This window comes from Phymastichus coffea, unplaced genomic scaffold, assembly GCF_024137745.1.
Source record: "Phymastichus coffea isolate CEN01 unplaced genomic scaffold, Cenicafe_Pcof_1.1 PCOF00084, whole genome shotgun sequence".
NCBI classification, from domain to species: domain Eukaryota; kingdom Metazoa; phylum Arthropoda; class Insecta; order Hymenoptera; family Eulophidae; genus Phymastichus; species Phymastichus coffea.
The window spans coordinates 1,117,912-1,135,652 of NW_026706895.1; the positions used below are offsets into that span (position 1 = coordinate 1,117,912).

At 36.5% G+C, this 17,741-nt stretch overlaps 2 protein-coding genes across 2 annotated transcripts; both read right to left on the reverse strand.

The window, feature by feature from the left end:
- Nucleotides 1-422: 422 nt before the first annotated feature.
- LOC131668877 (vitellogenin-like) lies at nt 423-6,529 on the reverse strand. Its single transcript, XM_058943346.1, has 7 exons — nt 6,491-6,529; nt 5,505-6,214; nt 4,555-5,430; nt 3,367-4,468; nt 1,620-3,302; nt 1,115-1,545; nt 423-1,032 (listed from the first exon to the last, which is right to left on the reverse strand). The coding sequence occupies exons 1-7, from the start codon at nt 6,522-6,524 to the stop codon at nt 475-477; spliced, it is 5,394 nt and encodes a 1,797-aa protein (XP_058799329.1). The 5' UTR covers nt 6,525-6,529; the 3' UTR covers nt 423-474.
- Nucleotides 6,530-10,554: 4,025 nt separating this feature from the next.
- Nucleotides 10,555-16,568, reverse strand: LOC131668876 (vitellogenin-like). The gene is made up of 7 exons (XM_058943345.1): nt 16,535-16,568; nt 15,640-16,358; nt 14,643-15,551; nt 13,484-14,567; nt 11,689-13,398; nt 11,194-11,624; nt 10,555-11,125 (listed from the first exon to the last, which is right to left on the reverse strand). Exons 1-7 carry the CDS (start codon nt 16,566-16,568, stop codon nt 10,568-10,570), a joined length of 5,445 nt encoding a protein of 1,814 aa, XP_058799328.1. The 3' UTR covers nt 10,555-10,567.
- Nucleotides 16,569-17,741: the final 1,173 nt, after the last annotated feature.

A 17,741-nucleotide genomic window follows, 5' to 3' on the forward strand; every position in this document is an offset into this window, starting at 1 on the left:
AAATTGATTTTGGCCCTCTCAAAATTCTCTCCTTTTTAATTAGTAGTTTATGAAGCTTCTCTACACCCGCAGATCTGAGCCTAGCCTTCTTTGCAGCTTGTTTACTCGCGTCAACTTTCCCAAAGTTTCCAGCCGCGGATTTTATGATTAATGAAATTTGAATTTACTAACGAGTTCTAAAAAGTTTGAACCTCTCATTTAATGAACTGGTGTGGTTCATTTGAATTTTCAGTTAGCCTTAGCGTAATCTCGTCAATTTGAATGTCTTTACTAGAAAATGTTTTAGGATTTTCATTTTCAATGCGATTTTTTGTCATCTTTAGTGCAAATAATTCTAATAATAGTATAAAAAGATAATCATTTATTTTTATTAATATATTTATTAATAATGCGCATTAAATTTACAAATATTTAATGCGCATTCCTGCGTGGAATTATATAAATATATTTTCTTTCATTTATAAAATTTCGTTTTTACGCTCTGCAGCCGATAGGGATCATACGATTCTCGGTCTTGGAAATCTTCTTTTGAGAAAGATCAGGGTTAGCGCCCTTCTCGATGCGATTGGCAATTCTTTCAGAAGTTCTAGATCTACGAACGCAATGGAATGCGACATCTTGATTATTTTGGCCTGTAGAATAACAACCAGACATACACGTGCGCACAGGTTGTACGGAGAAACAGATCTCACTCGCGGATCTGCTGACCATCGTGCGACGCTCCGTGCAACTTGCATCTTCACTGCTGCTGTCAATCTCATCGCTGCTGTTGCGATATTTGCGTCCAGCTTCCTTGTCACTGATTACGTTTCCAGGTTGAACATTCTCGTGAACGCATTCTGATTGCTTGGCCTTATCAGCATTCTCGCGAGCTGGACCTAAGCAATGCTTGTCATTGATGAAAGCATAGGTGGCAGAAAATTCTTCAGGCGCCTCCAAAAGACAGCCTTTCGGTGTCTTTTGATCGTTTTCCGATTCGCCGTCGTAATCGCCACAAAGACCACGAACTGAGGCACGGTATTTATCTCCAGCCTGCAATAATGAATAATATAATCTTAGACTTTCACTTATATAAGCTATTTTATATGCTTCAATTTATAAAAATTATTAGTACCTTGATAATAGCGCGGGAACCATCGTAAATAACCTCGATTTCATATTTCTTGGATACGAGCTTGATAGACTTGTCTGGAAGCTCAAAGATCTCTATAACAATTTGTTGGTTTTTGTTTTCTTGGTAGCTATGATTCTTTGATATATTGATCTTGTCACCATTAACGTTAACTTCGATCTTACGACTACCGTATGAAAAAAGCTCGATTTCCTTATCTCCTAAAGTGATAATCAAGTCTTTGTGAGCATGTTCATTGTCACGAATCACAATTGTAAAGTGTCTGTCTTCTGGAATGTTTTTGTGTTGTCCTTGGTTAAAGTAATCATTCTTAGGAGAAGGAGTCATGGCCACGTGCCAGCACTGACCAAGCTGCGTATTAAAGCGATGATTGTCGAATGTTTTAACTTGAGTTTTGTCTAAAGCACAACTAGCTGTAACAAATGAAATAAGATTTGTCGAAATATTAATATGAATAATATTGGATTTTGCTAAACTAAATACTTACAGATAGGAACCGTAACTGTTTCAAAGCTTTCCTTTTCTTTTTCAAATTCAGTATTTTCATCGTCAGAACGATGAGTGTGAGGCATTTTTACATCTGACACAGTGATTTGTCCAACAGGAGTTGTAATGCTGAAATCAACTGACTCATCGTTTGGAGAGACTTTGAACCCAATCTTGACCTTACTTTTTTCACCTTTTTTATACCTATTTATTACGATGCCCATCGGACTTACATATCCTGCGTGATTCATTGCATTCATGCTTATCGTGTCCACCAGTGATCCGTTTTCGTAAGCTATTATGAAATCACCAGCATCGAACATACTAGCTCGTTCATTAGCTTTTTGACAGGCTGCTGTCAATGTGTTCCCACTGCGATTTGCCTCTTTAGAGCACTCTTGTGCTTGACGAGATTGTCTAATCTGATCTTTGCGTTCTTCAGTTTGTCTTACCTTGCCATTCAGATAAAAAATGTCGGCACTGCTTTCATTATCTCTCCTACCGTACTTTATTTGTCCGTCAAGTTCGTGTTGAGTGATCGCCTTCAGAGTCTCTTCGTAATACATGGTTTTGAAATTAGGGCTGTTGCTCTCAAATCTAGCAGACAAGAAGTATTCATCTTTGTTGGGTACCTTCGCTGCGGCGTACACGAGAGTACGAGTTTTCCCATCAACATTACTTTTAGCAGCAGCTATGGTAAAATTGGCAGAGGTATGTAATTCACCGTTGAGCTTGAAACTGACATCGAGAGCATCAGCTTTAGCGAAATTGATGCTCCTTGAAGCGTCTCTCAACAATTTCTGTTTACGTTCTACCTCGTTCATATTTTTCTCGAGACGAGGAGCTCTACCCTTTGGCTTTTCATTCTCCTCATTGAACGAATCCTGGTCTTTGAATAGATGATCGTAAGATATTTTCATTTCTACGCTTAAGTTATTACTGGGTGAAAGTTTCACCCAATAACTTTGATATTCGGTGTTTTCTTTTGTACTGGTGATATATATTGAAGTAACAGCGCGAGCCATATTGGAAGCAGCCATGTCTCTTATTGCCTCTTTAAGTGCAGAAGTTTCAGAAGTGACCAATATATTCTCTGGTCTTTTCCAATGGAATTGCACGCTTTGTTTGTTATCTTCACTAAAAACAAATAGAGGTGGAGAATTCTCCTTTTCAATTACAAGAGTGTTTTTATCTGTAGATACTGGTTTGAGATCAAGAATATCGTGTTTGGAAGTAAACGGTTCAATTTTTGTTTGAACGAGCTTAAAATTCGGCTCCTCGTTGTTTGGTTGAATCTTCAGACGAAATTCTTTTTTTTTGTTGTTATATTCAACTTCCGCTTCAATGGGTAAATGAAATTGTACGCTTTTGTCAACACCAGCTATGTACTGCTGATTTTCGAAAGGTGTTACAAAGCTAAGGCGTTTTTGAACTTTGATTCCATGGGTCAAGGATACTTTTGCAGTTATAGTAACAGATTTAGGTTCGGTAGATTGATTTTCGTGGTCAGTTTCGATCTGAGCTTGACACTGTCCGATTACTTTCGAAATTCTTGGAACCTTAAGATCAAAAGTAAGGGGATAACCGGTTTCGGTTGGAAAACTCATGGTAACTATACTGTTTAACATACTAGTCTTATCATAATTAACTCCTTTTGTCAAATCTTTCTGGAGACGTCTGAGTTCTGCAATTAAAATTTTATTAAATATTTTTCAGTATTAAAATAAAACTAAAAATAAAATACTAACTTTCCGGAAGATCGACTACCAAGTTATCAAGTTGTTCTCCTGAATTTCCGGTTTGTCTGTCAGAATAAGAGAAAAATACGGAGTCAGTGGCATCACTGAAAGACATGAAGCCTTCGAGCAACTCTGCTTTATCTCCATTAATTCCTAAAATCTTAGCAATGTTTTCTGAGGAATATTTCTTTTGTTCGGCTTTTAAAGAATTCTTATCTTTCAGGCCCAGCTGTTTCTGCAATGAATCTAGGAGATCTCGTATTTTCGAGACAGCTCCTGTTACTTGAATTTTAGGCATTTTCAAACCACCTTGTATAGGAGAAATAGTGATGGCAACACCTTTTGGAATAATACTATCGTCGCTGCCAATGTAATAAGCTTCTAAAGAGTGCCCAGAATGACTTATTGAATCTTTGTTATAACTGAAAACAGCTCTTGAATATTGTGGGCCATAGTTTTCTCGAGTCAACAAAGGTAAAGCAGTCCTTGCAGCATCGGCAAGATTTTGTTTTTCAGTATCTTTAAGTTGGGCAAGTGATTCAATTGATGATTTTACCGCAGAGTTGACCTGCTTACTACTGTCGTAATTGGTAAAATCTGCCATTCTCTGAAGCATGCTTGCTGGAGGATTTGTCTTCATCAAGAGATACACAGCGGCAGTACGAATTTCGTAATGGTCAGCAGTATTCGAGTAAATTTTATAGAGAACAGAGCGAACTGTTTTTGGATAACTAGAAGTTAGTCTATCCATTGATATAACCATAAAAAACCGTTCATAAGGAGAGGCTTCTTTTTTTCCTTCGATGTATGGTTCGAACAAAGAAAAAATTCTTGGATGTCCGGTTCTACCAATGGCACTGATGAGAACTTGGATTTTTATACTGTCTTTTCTCTCGAAACCATCTTGAAGTTGAGCAACCATATAAGGAAAATATTTATAATGTAAATTGTGGATATTCTTGTTGTAGAACTTTCCAAAAGTATGCACTGGATAACGATTATGTGCACTCTTCTTATTTACAATAGCATGACGTATAAGATCAGCATACGATTGATGAGCATTATCAAAAACGACTGGTGGATCAATTACTTCATTCAACTTGAGCATTTCCTAATAAATAGAAATAAATTGGTATTGATTGCTGCTTTAAATTACTATTGATACAAAAAAAAATAAAAATTCTTGTTTGTACTTACAAAGAATGTCTCCATATACGCAGGTGTGGGTGTACGCGTTGATTTAGCAATGGCGTCGATAACCTTGGCTGCTTCATCGTCTTTAATTTTCTTTTCTTGAACCCACTTCTTGATGTTGAGAAGAGATGGACCCGTGCCTGCTTGCGCCACGGCATCGCGGAAAGCCATCCAAGTATTTCTATGAACTCTCTGTTCTTGGCTGCCTAGGTCTGGCTCATTGATAGATAGAGGTGGCCTGTACAATTCGCGTTGAACTTCGTCGATTTCTTCAGCGTTCATCAAACGTACGAGTCTTGAAAGAATGGTGAATTTTTCTAAAGTATCTTCGTCTGGCATAACGTCAGGATGAACCATATCACTTCCGATTTCTTGAGCAATAGACTTAGCGGATTTTACAACATTGAGCTTTTCATTAATCCTGATTGAATGACCATGGTCACCAATGAAAAATGGAAGCATTGGATTTTGAGGTGGCTGGGTCATTGTTGGTTCTGGCTGTATATCATTGTCCAGCTCTTCGCTGCTGTATGCCTCTGTGTTGATTTCATATAAATCATCGTTGTCACGCCAATGTTCCTTATTTGTATCATTCTTTACATCGCTGTTTGAATGACTTGAGTGACGTAGGGATTCTTTTTCAAATGGGTTGTTGTAATCGTAAACCAAGTTTCCAGTTGATTCAATATCGGAGAGAGCTGATATTTTATCTTGAATGGCATTGATTTTATGCAATATCAATTCAATTTTGCTGGAAACAGTTCCCTGTTGATCTTTACCAAGATCAGGATTGACAATAACTTTGTTTGAAGTCACGGATGATTGAATAGTGTATTTCCTTACATCTCCAGATATAATTATACGGCTGACAGAAGATCTCTGAAAATTGCAAGAATATATTATGAAGTTATATAAAATTTATTTATTTAATGCTAAAATATTTGAAAACATACGGATAAATATTTTCCACTTCCAGGTTCCCAATTATTGCGCCCATTAACACCAAAGTGAAAGCTTACTCGTTGAGCACACTTAGTGTAGTTCTTACTCTTAACAACCGAAATAATGTCTCCATCTCCACGAAGTTCGGGCATAGGTGCCAATTCAGGTTTATCTTGCAATGTATGCGCTGGTAGAGGTGAAATATCATATACAACTTCGCATTTCCCTCCAACAGAGTCTTCCATAGTCTTATACGTTGTATGAGGCTGCTTGTCATCCGGGAACTGATTGTTTTTTAATTTTTCAGCGTTCTCACCCTGGGTGTCGACCTGAAGTTGTCCAACGATAGATTTCAATATATTGACTTCCCAAGTGGCAAGACTTTTATCAACGAGAAGATCCTTCACAACACCTCTTTTTATCTTAATTTCAAAAGGCTTGTCGCTGATAGGGAAATTCTGCATTGTCATATTATCTTCTGGAATTCTCGACTCCCACCCATCATCCAATTTCGAATGGATAGGAGAGTATCGTGCATGAAAGATTTTTGCTCGAAGAATCCCTGGTGCACTAGATTGAATTATAAATTGACCTGTCATCACAATGCCACTGAATTGTTTAGTATATTCGTTGAATGAGGCCAAAGTACGACTTTTGATTTTGTAAGTATATTCTTTTCCATCTTCCCATCCATGAGACGATTGAACAAACACGGCTCCTACTGAAATAAATTTAAATTATTTATTTAATTAACGAATATTTTAATAAATGATTCATGTAATTACTTTAAATATATTTTAATAATTTACCAAAATAAAATACGTAAAGAGTTTAAAAAACATAAAAACAATAAAGATAAATTTTAGGGTAAAAATAACGTCATGAATTCTTTGTTTATGAAATATATGTAATATTTCAATCGAAAAGTTTCAAACTAAAAGAACAAAAAACAAATAATAAGGTAATTATTTAAAGATATATAAAAAGTAATAATTACCAAGGAGCAGCACAGTGATAGAAAATCGCTGCATTTTGTTCCGTGTCGTGAATCAGTGTGGAATACGCAGCTTGGAAAACTTGTCAAGTATTTATAACTGCGGCCGTAGATCAAACTATTTAGATGAAAATTAAAGATTCTCATTCGGCAAAAAATAACGAGATATTTACCATTAATATTTTCTCAATTTTAATACACAAAGTGATGCTATACATTTCGCGTGTAAAATATTTTTATAAAATCTAGAGATATTCTCATGTCAATACTCACAGCTCTTACTAAGATAACAAGTACGAGACACAGTTCAAGAGGCCAGGCTTCAATGATCTACTGAGTGACCAATAACTGCTTCAAACTGATAAAAACAATAAACATATGGTATAATCTTTTAGTTTCATGAAAACTGATTTCAAAATTTTACTTCTATTATCAGCACGTGCCGTTTTCATATGATGCATATGTTTACTTTGAATAGTATATAATAAAATTAATATAAATAATGATAAAAATAAGTCTCCTGATATTTAACTAATAGTTTAGTTAATGAAAGAAGAACAAAAAGAAAACTAGTATCTAGCAAAGCTTAAAAAGTTACAGACTCATGTTGGTAAAAAGCTATTTAAATACCGACAAATTAATACAAACTAAATTAAACATGAATTAATTATAACAAACGCCACAGAAAGTAATTGGAACGATGATAATAGTTTAGGTTTGATTAGCCTTCACACAGGCATACACACGTTGAATGGCCATTCTATTGAATTTCAATAATAATAACAATAGGATCCTGGTTGAGAATACAAAATATAGCAAGAAGATACGCGTCTATATAGTAATACATGCGTAGCGTATAGCATGTCGTTTTTGGATTATCTGTGATTATTTTGTGACTATTTTAGCAAATTTACTGATCTCTCTCTCTCTCTCTCTCTCTCTCTCTCTCTTCTGCTCTCTTCTTTTCTTCCATCACAGTAAGCCGTATTCAGCTATATTCCAACATTTGAATGGAAAGTGAAGCGACACTAACGGTCATTGTGAACTGCTCAGTCATTGACACAAAAAAATCAATATAAAATTATTCAAGCAATCGTAAGCACATTAATCTAATTGAATAAAAATTTACTCATGCCACAAACGCGACGCATGTATTACTATATATGCGCGTATCTCCACCACTTGACTATTTCAATGCGCTCAGCCGAAAACGTCGGACTTCCGCGTCGTTTCTGGTCTATTTTATATATTTTTTTTCATAGCCAAAATATACATTTTGAAGCTGAAAACATCTACTTTTAGAAACTGTTTTTAAAATTGAAATTAAACTTGCCGTTTCGACTGGAGAAGCACCGGAAAATTTCACATGAATTTGTTTAAACGCTGATTGCGTAAAATCTAACTGTTACATAGAATTAGGATTTCGCACACTTAAAGTAAATATATCCAGCTATTATTGTTTTGAATATCATCTCTTCAAGTTGAAAATTGATTCCTGCCTACGCTACTAAACACGAGAGAGTGGTTAGTGAGAGTACCGAACTCGTCGATTTTCCGAGAGAAACTGTTTTCGCATCCTCCGCTTTTCCAGCAGGAAGACGAGAGTCACCACCCTACTTTCTAAGGCCCATTAGGGGGGTACAATTGATAATTCGGGAGAGTGGTGCGACGCCAGTTTGCGCTGTCTACCCGAAGTGGTCAGTAGAATATCCTCTCTTGTTTTTTTTTTATTTACAGCCACCTGGTTTTTATAATCACTCGATGGTCGCTTAGGTTTTCAGTCATCAAATCACTTTCCGCTCCTTTTTTTGCGAGTGTTCCGCACAGCAGTTGAGTACGTTTTTAACACGAGGCGTGCAATGGACAAAAAACGTGCTTCCACAGATATGCAGATTAACTTGCAAGCGGCCGGGATTTGAGAATGTGCCCAAGTCGTACTTTTCGGAAAATTTCTTCAGAAAAATTTCTACATGAACTAGAAATACAGGTCGATCTCAGGGTGATGCCGATCGGCATTGTGCGTGTGTGTGTGTGTGTTTGTGCGTGAAGACGTGAGAGAGGCATCCAGAGAGCGTAAGCTAAGCAGAGGGTCATTAATGGGCCATATTTTATTCCATTATGGTTATGTTAGCCTTCACAAAGCTGTCAAATCCGAGTGTCGCAAGAGTTTAGGACAGTTTGCGCGTTCTCTGGAATAAATCATATCGCATCTGGACTCCGCCTATTCAAACAATCCGAGTTACTTTCCAACATCGTTATACAGTCTAACATAGTTTCTTTGGGGTTGTTTTTCCCAAATTGTGAAAGCTGAAGAACACGTGGATGTCAAACCATTCTTGGTCTCAGCATGTTTTGGGGAAACTAAATTGTCTAGAGGAACGACACTAGTTGTTCAAGGGCACGCACGATAAAAAGTGGCGAGCCGTGACCACCCGCATGTAGCCAATGGACTTCGCGCGGAGCTCTACCACCCTCTTAATCGCCGAACTAGGATCTGCCCGTGGTACTGGGCCTAAGGAGTAGGGAGGAATTTTCCGTGCGTCTTTTCTGTGCGTGGCATACACTTTCCACCTTCTGCAACTATATTGTGCGATCGAGAGTGTTTGCGTGCGCTGTCTAGGAGTCGAGGTGTCTGTGAATCAGTGGCATCAAATCAATGGGGCTGACCACGTAGGCAGAGGACTACGTAGTGTCTCTAGGGTGCTACCATGATCTATCTCTGCCCATCAGATCGGCAACTTAGTCGATGCCACAGTTTGGTGTGTCCGAGACGTCGGGGCTGTGGCGCGTCCGTGTGTGTTTGTGTGTTTGGAAGAGCACCCTCCCTCCTATCATACCAGAATTGATGTCCATGGGGTAAGCGAATTTTTCTTGAATGGCCATTCACCGCGTATATATATATATATATGTACAGGCTCAGCGAGCCGCTAACAGCCTCCCGCGTCTTAGCTCTCTCTTTCTTTATCTATCATTAGTTATTGTAAAATTAGTACTTAAAGGACTCTTCCCCACTTATGACTGGGGTTTTTATGCCGGATAAGTGCTACTTATTTACCTGTTATCATTTAATTAAAGCCGTAGTTGTGTTATAATCGGAAGCAATCATCTATTTATTGCGCACACCTTTTCCCATTCCTTTTCTTTACACACCTTATGTATTTTTGATAATATAGAGTAAAAGCCGAACAAAACTTATCAAATATTTTTAGTTTCATTTATGAAAACTGTTCGTTTTTTAAACACTTAGTTTAGTTGAAGTCTGAGTATATACTGTCTCATAAAATAGTATTATTTACTTTTAATTTTATTAAAATTTCCAATTTAGTGTAAATAAAAAGAAGTCTCTCCATTCTAATGTGTTACCTTTTACTGTAAGTTCGTATTCATGGTATGCACCTTCTCTTCAATCACTTCTGCAACTGTGAAATTGCGATTGGAATTGAGAAACTGCACCAGCTATAGACAAATTACGTTATTAAAACGTGATTCGCGGATGTTGACGAACTTCCTGTTTCTAGGACACTCTGAAGGTTACATAAATAAAAGATCTAGCAATGAAATACCACAAAGATATCACAATTTTAAGACAGTATAATAATTCATTAATTTTTTGTGCGGAAAAAATTACATGTATACCAAATAACATATTTTTGAGTTAGAAATTTAGAAAAAACTCAGACGAAAAAAGAAAATTTTCAAACATTCATAAGAATGTTAAAAATTAAATTTATTAAAACTAATTGATCCTATTAAAGGTCGTGCTTTGGTATTATTAATTAAAGTGGTGTATAAAAACTTAAATATGAACAAACTATTTTAATCAAAACATTTTTACATAGATAAATTCATTTTGGCAGTACTAATTGATTTTTCAACATTATATTTATTTATAAATTTTTAAAACTCAAAAAAATATTTTAGATCAAAAGCCACAACTTATAAAAAGTACTTAATATGAATTGATTCTCTTTTTTAATATATGTGGGGCTTTAAAAACAAAAATATTATTTATTACAATAAAAAATATTTTTTTTATTTATTAAGTTATTTACATTCACTACTATACATAACTAATGCGATTTAAGCCTTGCAGAATAAAGGAATGCGATGCTTTTCGGTCTTGGATGCAGTTTTCTGACTAAGATCAGGATTGGCACCCTTTTCGATGCGTTCAGCAACTCTTTCAGAGGTACCAGTTCTGCGAACGCAGTGGAAGTAAATGTTAACGTTCCTCTCGCCTTCGGCTGAGCATCCAGGTGAGCACTTGGGAACTGGGCGAAGAGAGAAGCAAATTTGATTGTCAGTTTTGGTAACCAATGTTCGATGTCGTGTACAATGGCCATTTTCATTCTCTTCATTGCTCTTTCTACTCTTGAAAGAATGTTCACGCCCAGCTTCTTGCTCACTGATGATGTTTCCTGCACGAACCTTCTCGTATGTACATTCAGAATCTTCAGCCTTTTGAGCATTTTTAAGAGCTGGCCCTTGGCAAGTACCGTCTTGCGTAAGAGCATAGATGGCAGCAAATTCTTCCGGGCGTTGAAGTGTGCATCCTTTGGGAGTCTTTAGATCGTTCTCTGGCTCACCATCGTTGTTACCACAGAGACCACGAACAGATTTACGATATTTTTCACCAGCCTATATATGTAAAAGTAATACTTATAGAACGTATTTTTCAAAATTTTCATACTAGGTAAAATATTTACCTTAATTTGAGCGTGAGTTCCGTCAAACAAAATCTTGATGTCATATTTATCGGAGATAATTTTAGCGGTTCCATCTTCAAGTTTGAAAAGTTCGAAAGTAATCTTGTCAATTTGCTTTCCTTGATAGGTCTTTTTGTGCGAAAGTTCAATAAGTTTGCCGTTTATTTCAGCACGGATTTGACGAGGTGAGGTTGCCAAAAGTTGAATCTCTTTATCTCCAAGAGTAACCTTCAATTTCTTCATACCATTTTCATCTTCCTTGGTCAGAACAGTAACGTGCATCTTTTCTGGAATTTCTAGCTGGTTGTTAGGGATGTCAGCGTTATTCATAGGAAAGGTGGTCAGAGCAACGTGCCAGCATTGTCCGAGTCTTAGTGAATAACGTTTGTTATCGAAAGTTTTCACCTCAGATTTATCAAGACTGCATACAGCTGCAAGTAAAAAATCTTTCATTAAATTTAAGTTTTATAATGGTATTTACCAATTTTTATTTACCTCTCATATACAAATCAGTGTCAGGATCTTTTTTATTTCTGGTGTCCTTAACGTTGCCGTTATTTTTGTTATAGCTTTGCATTATTTTGATGTTGTTGATCTCTAATTTTCCTCTATGAGTCGTTATCGCTAGATTAGCCATTTCATCATTGGGCGATATTTCCAAATACATCTTGATTTCGTTTTTAGATGATTTCAAATCAAGTTTTCTTTGTATATCAACGTCAACGGCGTATCCAAGATACTGTTCTGCATCAGTCAAGGAGTTTAAGATAGCCTCGCTAAGTTTGTCGTTATCCTCCAATTTAAGGGTCAATTCTCCAAAATTGACATATTGAGCGCGCTTATTAGCTTCTTGGCAAGAATTACCCAATTTATTACCACTTTGGTTCTCCTCTTTCTTGCATTCTTGAGCATCGCGAGATTGGCGGATAGCACTTTTGCGTTCTTCAGTTTGTTTAGCTTTTCCTTGGATTTTGAGTTTCATAACACTTGCTCCATTGCCATCGTTTAATTGCCCTAAATATAGAACTGCTTTAAATTCTTTAGGTTTGTTATTTTTTAGTGTTTGTTCGTAATCCATCGACTTTACATTTGGTACTTTGCCCTCCATACCAATTGACAAATAGTATTCATGATTTCCTTTTGTGACAAGAGCATAAAGCATAGCACGAGATTTAGGGTCGTTGTTACTGAATGCACCAGCAGCAGTGACGTCCAAAGAAGCCTGCAGGCCTCCACTGATTTTAAGATTTAAATTGAGAGCGCCAGCTTTGGCAGAATTGATATCTTTAGCAGCTTCTCTCATAAGTTTCTGCTTGCGCTCAGCATCATTGAGACTTTTGTCTAGACGAGGAGCTTTAGCCTCTGGTACCCAGCTTTCGTAATCCTCAATTTCATTGTTGTTTTCGGTGATCAGATGGTCGTAAGATAATTTCATTTCTACCTTCATGTCGGTGCTTGGAGATAGTTTTACCGAGTATTTCTCATACTCAGCATCGCTCTGTTGTTTACCATAAGACATTTCCATCAACGATTGCGAGAGTTTATGTATAGCCACACGGTCATTATGTTGTTTGTTTTCACGCCTTTGGTTTTCTTCTTGTGAATTCCAAGTTTGTCTTTCCCAGTTAAATTTTACGGCTTCTTTGTTGTTCATATCACTGAATAACATCTGTGATTGAGTAGTGCGGTCTTTATGAATGATATGAGTGTTCTGATCTTTCTTAACAGGTTCCATGTTTAGAATATCATGCTTTGAGGTGAAAGGTTGGGTTTTGTATTGAAGAAATTTGAATTCAGGAATGTCTTCATTAGGTTGAATAGTTACTCGAGTTTCACATTTCTGTTTGTCGAAGTGTACTTCGCCACGAATAGGCACATGAATTTGCATATTTCTGTCAACACCTACTATGTATTCTTGATGCTCAAAGGGTGTTACGAATCCCAATCTCTTCTGGACTTCCATACCAAATAGCAATTTAAGTTTACCGTTGAGAGTAACTAATTTTGGACTAAAGGATTCATTATCTAATTCTTCGTTCGTGAGTTTGCTGTATCCTTCAATATGTGCAACTGAAGGAGTTCTAAGATTAAACTGGAATGGGAAACCAGTTTCCGTAGGGAAACTGATAGTCACTTCATAGTTGTTGAGCCTTGTCGATTCGTAAGATTTTCCATTTCTTAATTGACTGTACAAATATTTGAGCTCTATAATTTTAATTGCAAAAAATTTTTCATATCTGATAACAAATTTCAGAAATATTATAACTTACGATTGATAATTATTTCTTACCTTCAGGAATTTTATCTATAGTGTGGTTATCGAAAGAAAGAAGATAGTTTCCAATTTTACTGTTGCCAAACAAAAGTCCTTCAATTTGGTTGGGTGCATCGCCATGGATATCCAGCAACTTAGAAATCTGTTCAGGTGAGTATTTCTTCTCTTGATCTTTCCGAATATCGGCCTTCTCCTTTTGATTTTGCTTTAAGATGTGTGTTTGCACAAAGTTTAAGAGATTGCGTATGCTGGAAACGGTAGCTCCGGCCTCAAAACTGGATAATTTGAGACCTTTGTAAGTCGGACTGACATTAGCGTACACTCCTTTTGGCAAAATACTGTCGTCGCTGCCAATATAATTGGCTTCAACAGATAATCCAGACTGAGTGACTGGATCGTTAAGCCTGTAGTAAACAGATCTTGAAAATTGTTCTCCGAAAATTTCAGACGTCAAAAGAGGCTGAGCAGCCCTGGCAGCGTTAAATAGATCACGATTCTCACTGCCTTCTTGAAGAGCAAGCGATTGAATGGTTGATTTGACGGCAGAGTTGACGTGCTTGTTGCTGTCATAATTTGTGTACTCAGCCATCCTTTGGAGCATACTTGCTGGCGGATTGGTCAACATAAGTAGGTAAACAGCGGCGACACGAATTTCATAATTGTCAGCATTATTGGAATAAATCTTGTAGAGCACTGAACGAGCTACTTTAGGATAACTAACGGCAAGTCCGTTCAAGGAAAGAACCATGATATAACGTTGGTAGGGCGACACTTGCCTTTGTCCTTCAAGATAAGGCTCGAGAACCGACAGAATTCGGGGGTCAGCGACTCGACCGAGAGCTACCGAATAGAGTTGAATTTTTTCACTATCACCATTGTCAACAGCCTTTCTCAACTTGTCAGCAATGTAAGGAATGTATTTTTCATGTACATCATTATGGTTCTTTTTAGTGAACAATCTTCCAAAAACGTGCACAGGATAACGATTATGCTCACTGCGTTTATCAACGGTAGCGTGACGAATAAGATCGGCAAAAGCGATAACTGAGGTATCATGCAGACGTCGCTGCTCCTCGCTTTGTGGGAGTTTAAGCAGTTCCTAGTTGGAAATAAGTGATTTGCTATTGAGTTGTATATATCAATGCATTTTCATCTTTTGGCCGGACATACTTACGAAAAATGCTTCGACATATTCCGGTGTAGGAATTCGTGCAGATTGAGCTACAGCATCAACGATTTCAGCAGCTTCATTACCAGAGATCTGTTTGTTCTGGATCCATTGTTTGACATTAATTAAAGCAGGGCCAGTACCAGCTTTAGCAACAGCGTCGCGGAAGGCAACCCAGGCTATTCTACGAGTGGTTTGGTCTTGATTGTTAGTGTTAAGCTGGCTAGACAACTCTTGTTTTGGCTCATAGAGTTCTCTCTGTACCTGAGCGATTTGTTCAGCGTTCATAGTACGAATTAATCTAGTCAAAATAGTGTATTTTTCAAGAGTTTCTTCGTTGAACATGTTGTCGGATTGCTGGATTTCATTACCGATTTCTTGGGCCATATCCTTGGTTGTTTTTACAACGTCAATTTTGTTGTTTTGTTGGACGGAGTTTCCTTGGTTTCCAATGAAAAATACACTCATGGGATTTTTAGGTGGCTCCGTCAATTTGGGTTTTGGTTCAAGGTAGGTTTGTTCCTCGTTATCGTATACGCTCTCGTTTGAATCGTCAAGCGATTCGTCGAAGTTTTGACCATGATGTCTTTTATCCTGGTTCATTCTAGGATTTTGATGCTCGTGTTTGGAATTCCAAAGTTGATTGGGTTGATTTGGTCGGCGAGAATTTGGTTTTCCAAAAGGATTGTTATAGCTGTAGATCAAGTTACCGGTGGATTCGGGATTGGATGGTGCAGAGATTCGCTCAGAAATCTCTTTAACTTCATACAAAGTCAAATTCATTTTGCTGGCAACAATACCTTGCTCATTTTCGTACAGATCGGCACTGTGAGTTACTTTGTTAATAGTGACAGATGATTGAATGGTGTATTTTCTTAAATTTCCAGAAATAACAACGCGACTGAGGGTGGATCTCTGTTAATTCAATGCATACACATCAGTTATTAGATAAATAGATAAAAGAAAATACCAATGGTAGCTTATGAATTGTAATTATACTCACAGAAAGATATTTAGAGTTATCATTGCTGCCGGGTTCCCAGTTGTTACGCCTGTCAATCCCAAAGTGGTAGCTTACTCGTTGATTACAGTTTGTGTAATTTTTAGTTTTCATGATATTGATTAAGTCACTATTTTTGCGAAGCTCTGGTAGAGGAGCCAATTCAGGTTTGCTTTGAAGCATCTGTTTTGGCAGTGGCGAGATGTCGTAAACAACTTCACATTTGCCGGTGACGGAGTCTTCCATAGTTTTGTACAGAGCATAAGGCTGGCTACCTTCAGGAAGCTGGTTATGCTCTGAGTGCAAAGCATTTTCTCCCTGAGTATCGATGTTCAGTTGACTAACTACACTCTTAAGCATATTAACTTCCCAAGTTGGTACATCTTTGCTGACAATAAGGTCAAGAATAATGCCATTCTTAGTCTTGATCTCGAACGGCTTTTCGCTAAGAGGTAGATTCTGCATGTTCATTAGTTCACGTGGAATCTCTGACTCCCAACCGTTTTCGAGACGCGTATGAATTTGGGAATAACGTGGTTGTAAAATTTTAGCCCGTAGAGTATTTGGTCCATTTGGCTGAACTGTCAGCTTAGCTTTGATGAGTATACCAGTGAACTGTTTTGATTGCTGATGGAATGCAGCCAGCGTTCGACTTCTTACATTGTAAGTGTATTGCTTTCCCTCGTCCCAGGCATTCTGATTGTTGGCGAATGTTGCCCCAACTATAATATTCGAAATACATTAAGTATAAAACTTACAGTGACATATTTTCTTTTATTTAAATTGTATTTAATATTTTGAAATATCAATTTTAATTTTAATGTTTAAATAAAATGAAAGTGAATTTAGAACTTACAAAGAAGTTGAAGTATTTCAAATTTTATTTTTGAGAACTTACCGAGGAGCAACAAAAGAACAGAAGACCAAACCATCTTATTTCTCAGCGCTTTTCGGCTCAGAATAGACAATTGAGAATATTTGATCTAATTTATAGCCCAAGGAATTCCATTAGAGTCTAACGCTGATAGTACTAATGCTAAATCAGCGATTCCTCAAACCGCTTCATAGTTAGTATGTAATTTCATCACATTATCGCAAAGTTTCTAAGTGCTGTACCAGCATTACTTCACGTGTAAATATTTTTTCATAAACATGATTTAACGCTTGCGCAGCTTCTTCCTTGGCTCATATACAAGTATATATCTATAGAACATTTGGTCAGAGGTCGTATACTACGTATCTAATTAGATATTTTTTCCTCTCAACTACATATGTTGACGTCTGAAACAAAGTTGTACATTTTTTTATCGTAATTCTAGTCATCAACGGTTATTTAAAAAACCAAACGTGTTTCCAATAAACTCCGCCATTTAATAACAGAAAATAGTTTGATCATTACTCAATGAATTTAAGAAAAAATCCAACGTTCATTCATATTTTATAGCAATATCTTCACATTCACTTTTTGAAAACTGGCAAGCCGTATCTTTCTATCACACTTGTATCGCTCCATAATGACTGAATGTTAATTGCTTTATCCCCAAATTTTTGAAATAACTTCTTTTTAAGTTATTTTTTAAATATTAAATAATAAGTATTTTTTAAATAACTTTTTTCGTTATTATTATAAAAGTGATTGGTAAAAGTTCTCTATTGAGCAAATAATGTTGACCCGCCAAGAAATATATCTCGGAAATGTAATGAAGATATGATATTGATGTTTAAATTTGAAAAAATTGTAATAGATTTTGCGGATACTAAACTTTAAGTATCTATTATAAAATTTTATTTGATGCATGGGCACACTGTTAATAAAACTAAAAATTAAAGTTACCAAAATGTCAGAACCTCAGATTCGTACAAAGAAAATTAAGTAATTTATAATTATACGGTTTTTTAATATAAAAATATTATCGTAAACTTTTTCAAGCGCTATAATATTGTTGAATTATTTTTATATATCTTTCGGTACAGCACATAATTTACTTTTTCGTATAATTTATATAAAAAAAATAACGTTGCAACTTTTTGAAGTAAGTTATTTTTTTAATACTTTTGAAAAACATATTTTGCTAAACTACTATTACCGTATTATGCACTTATGA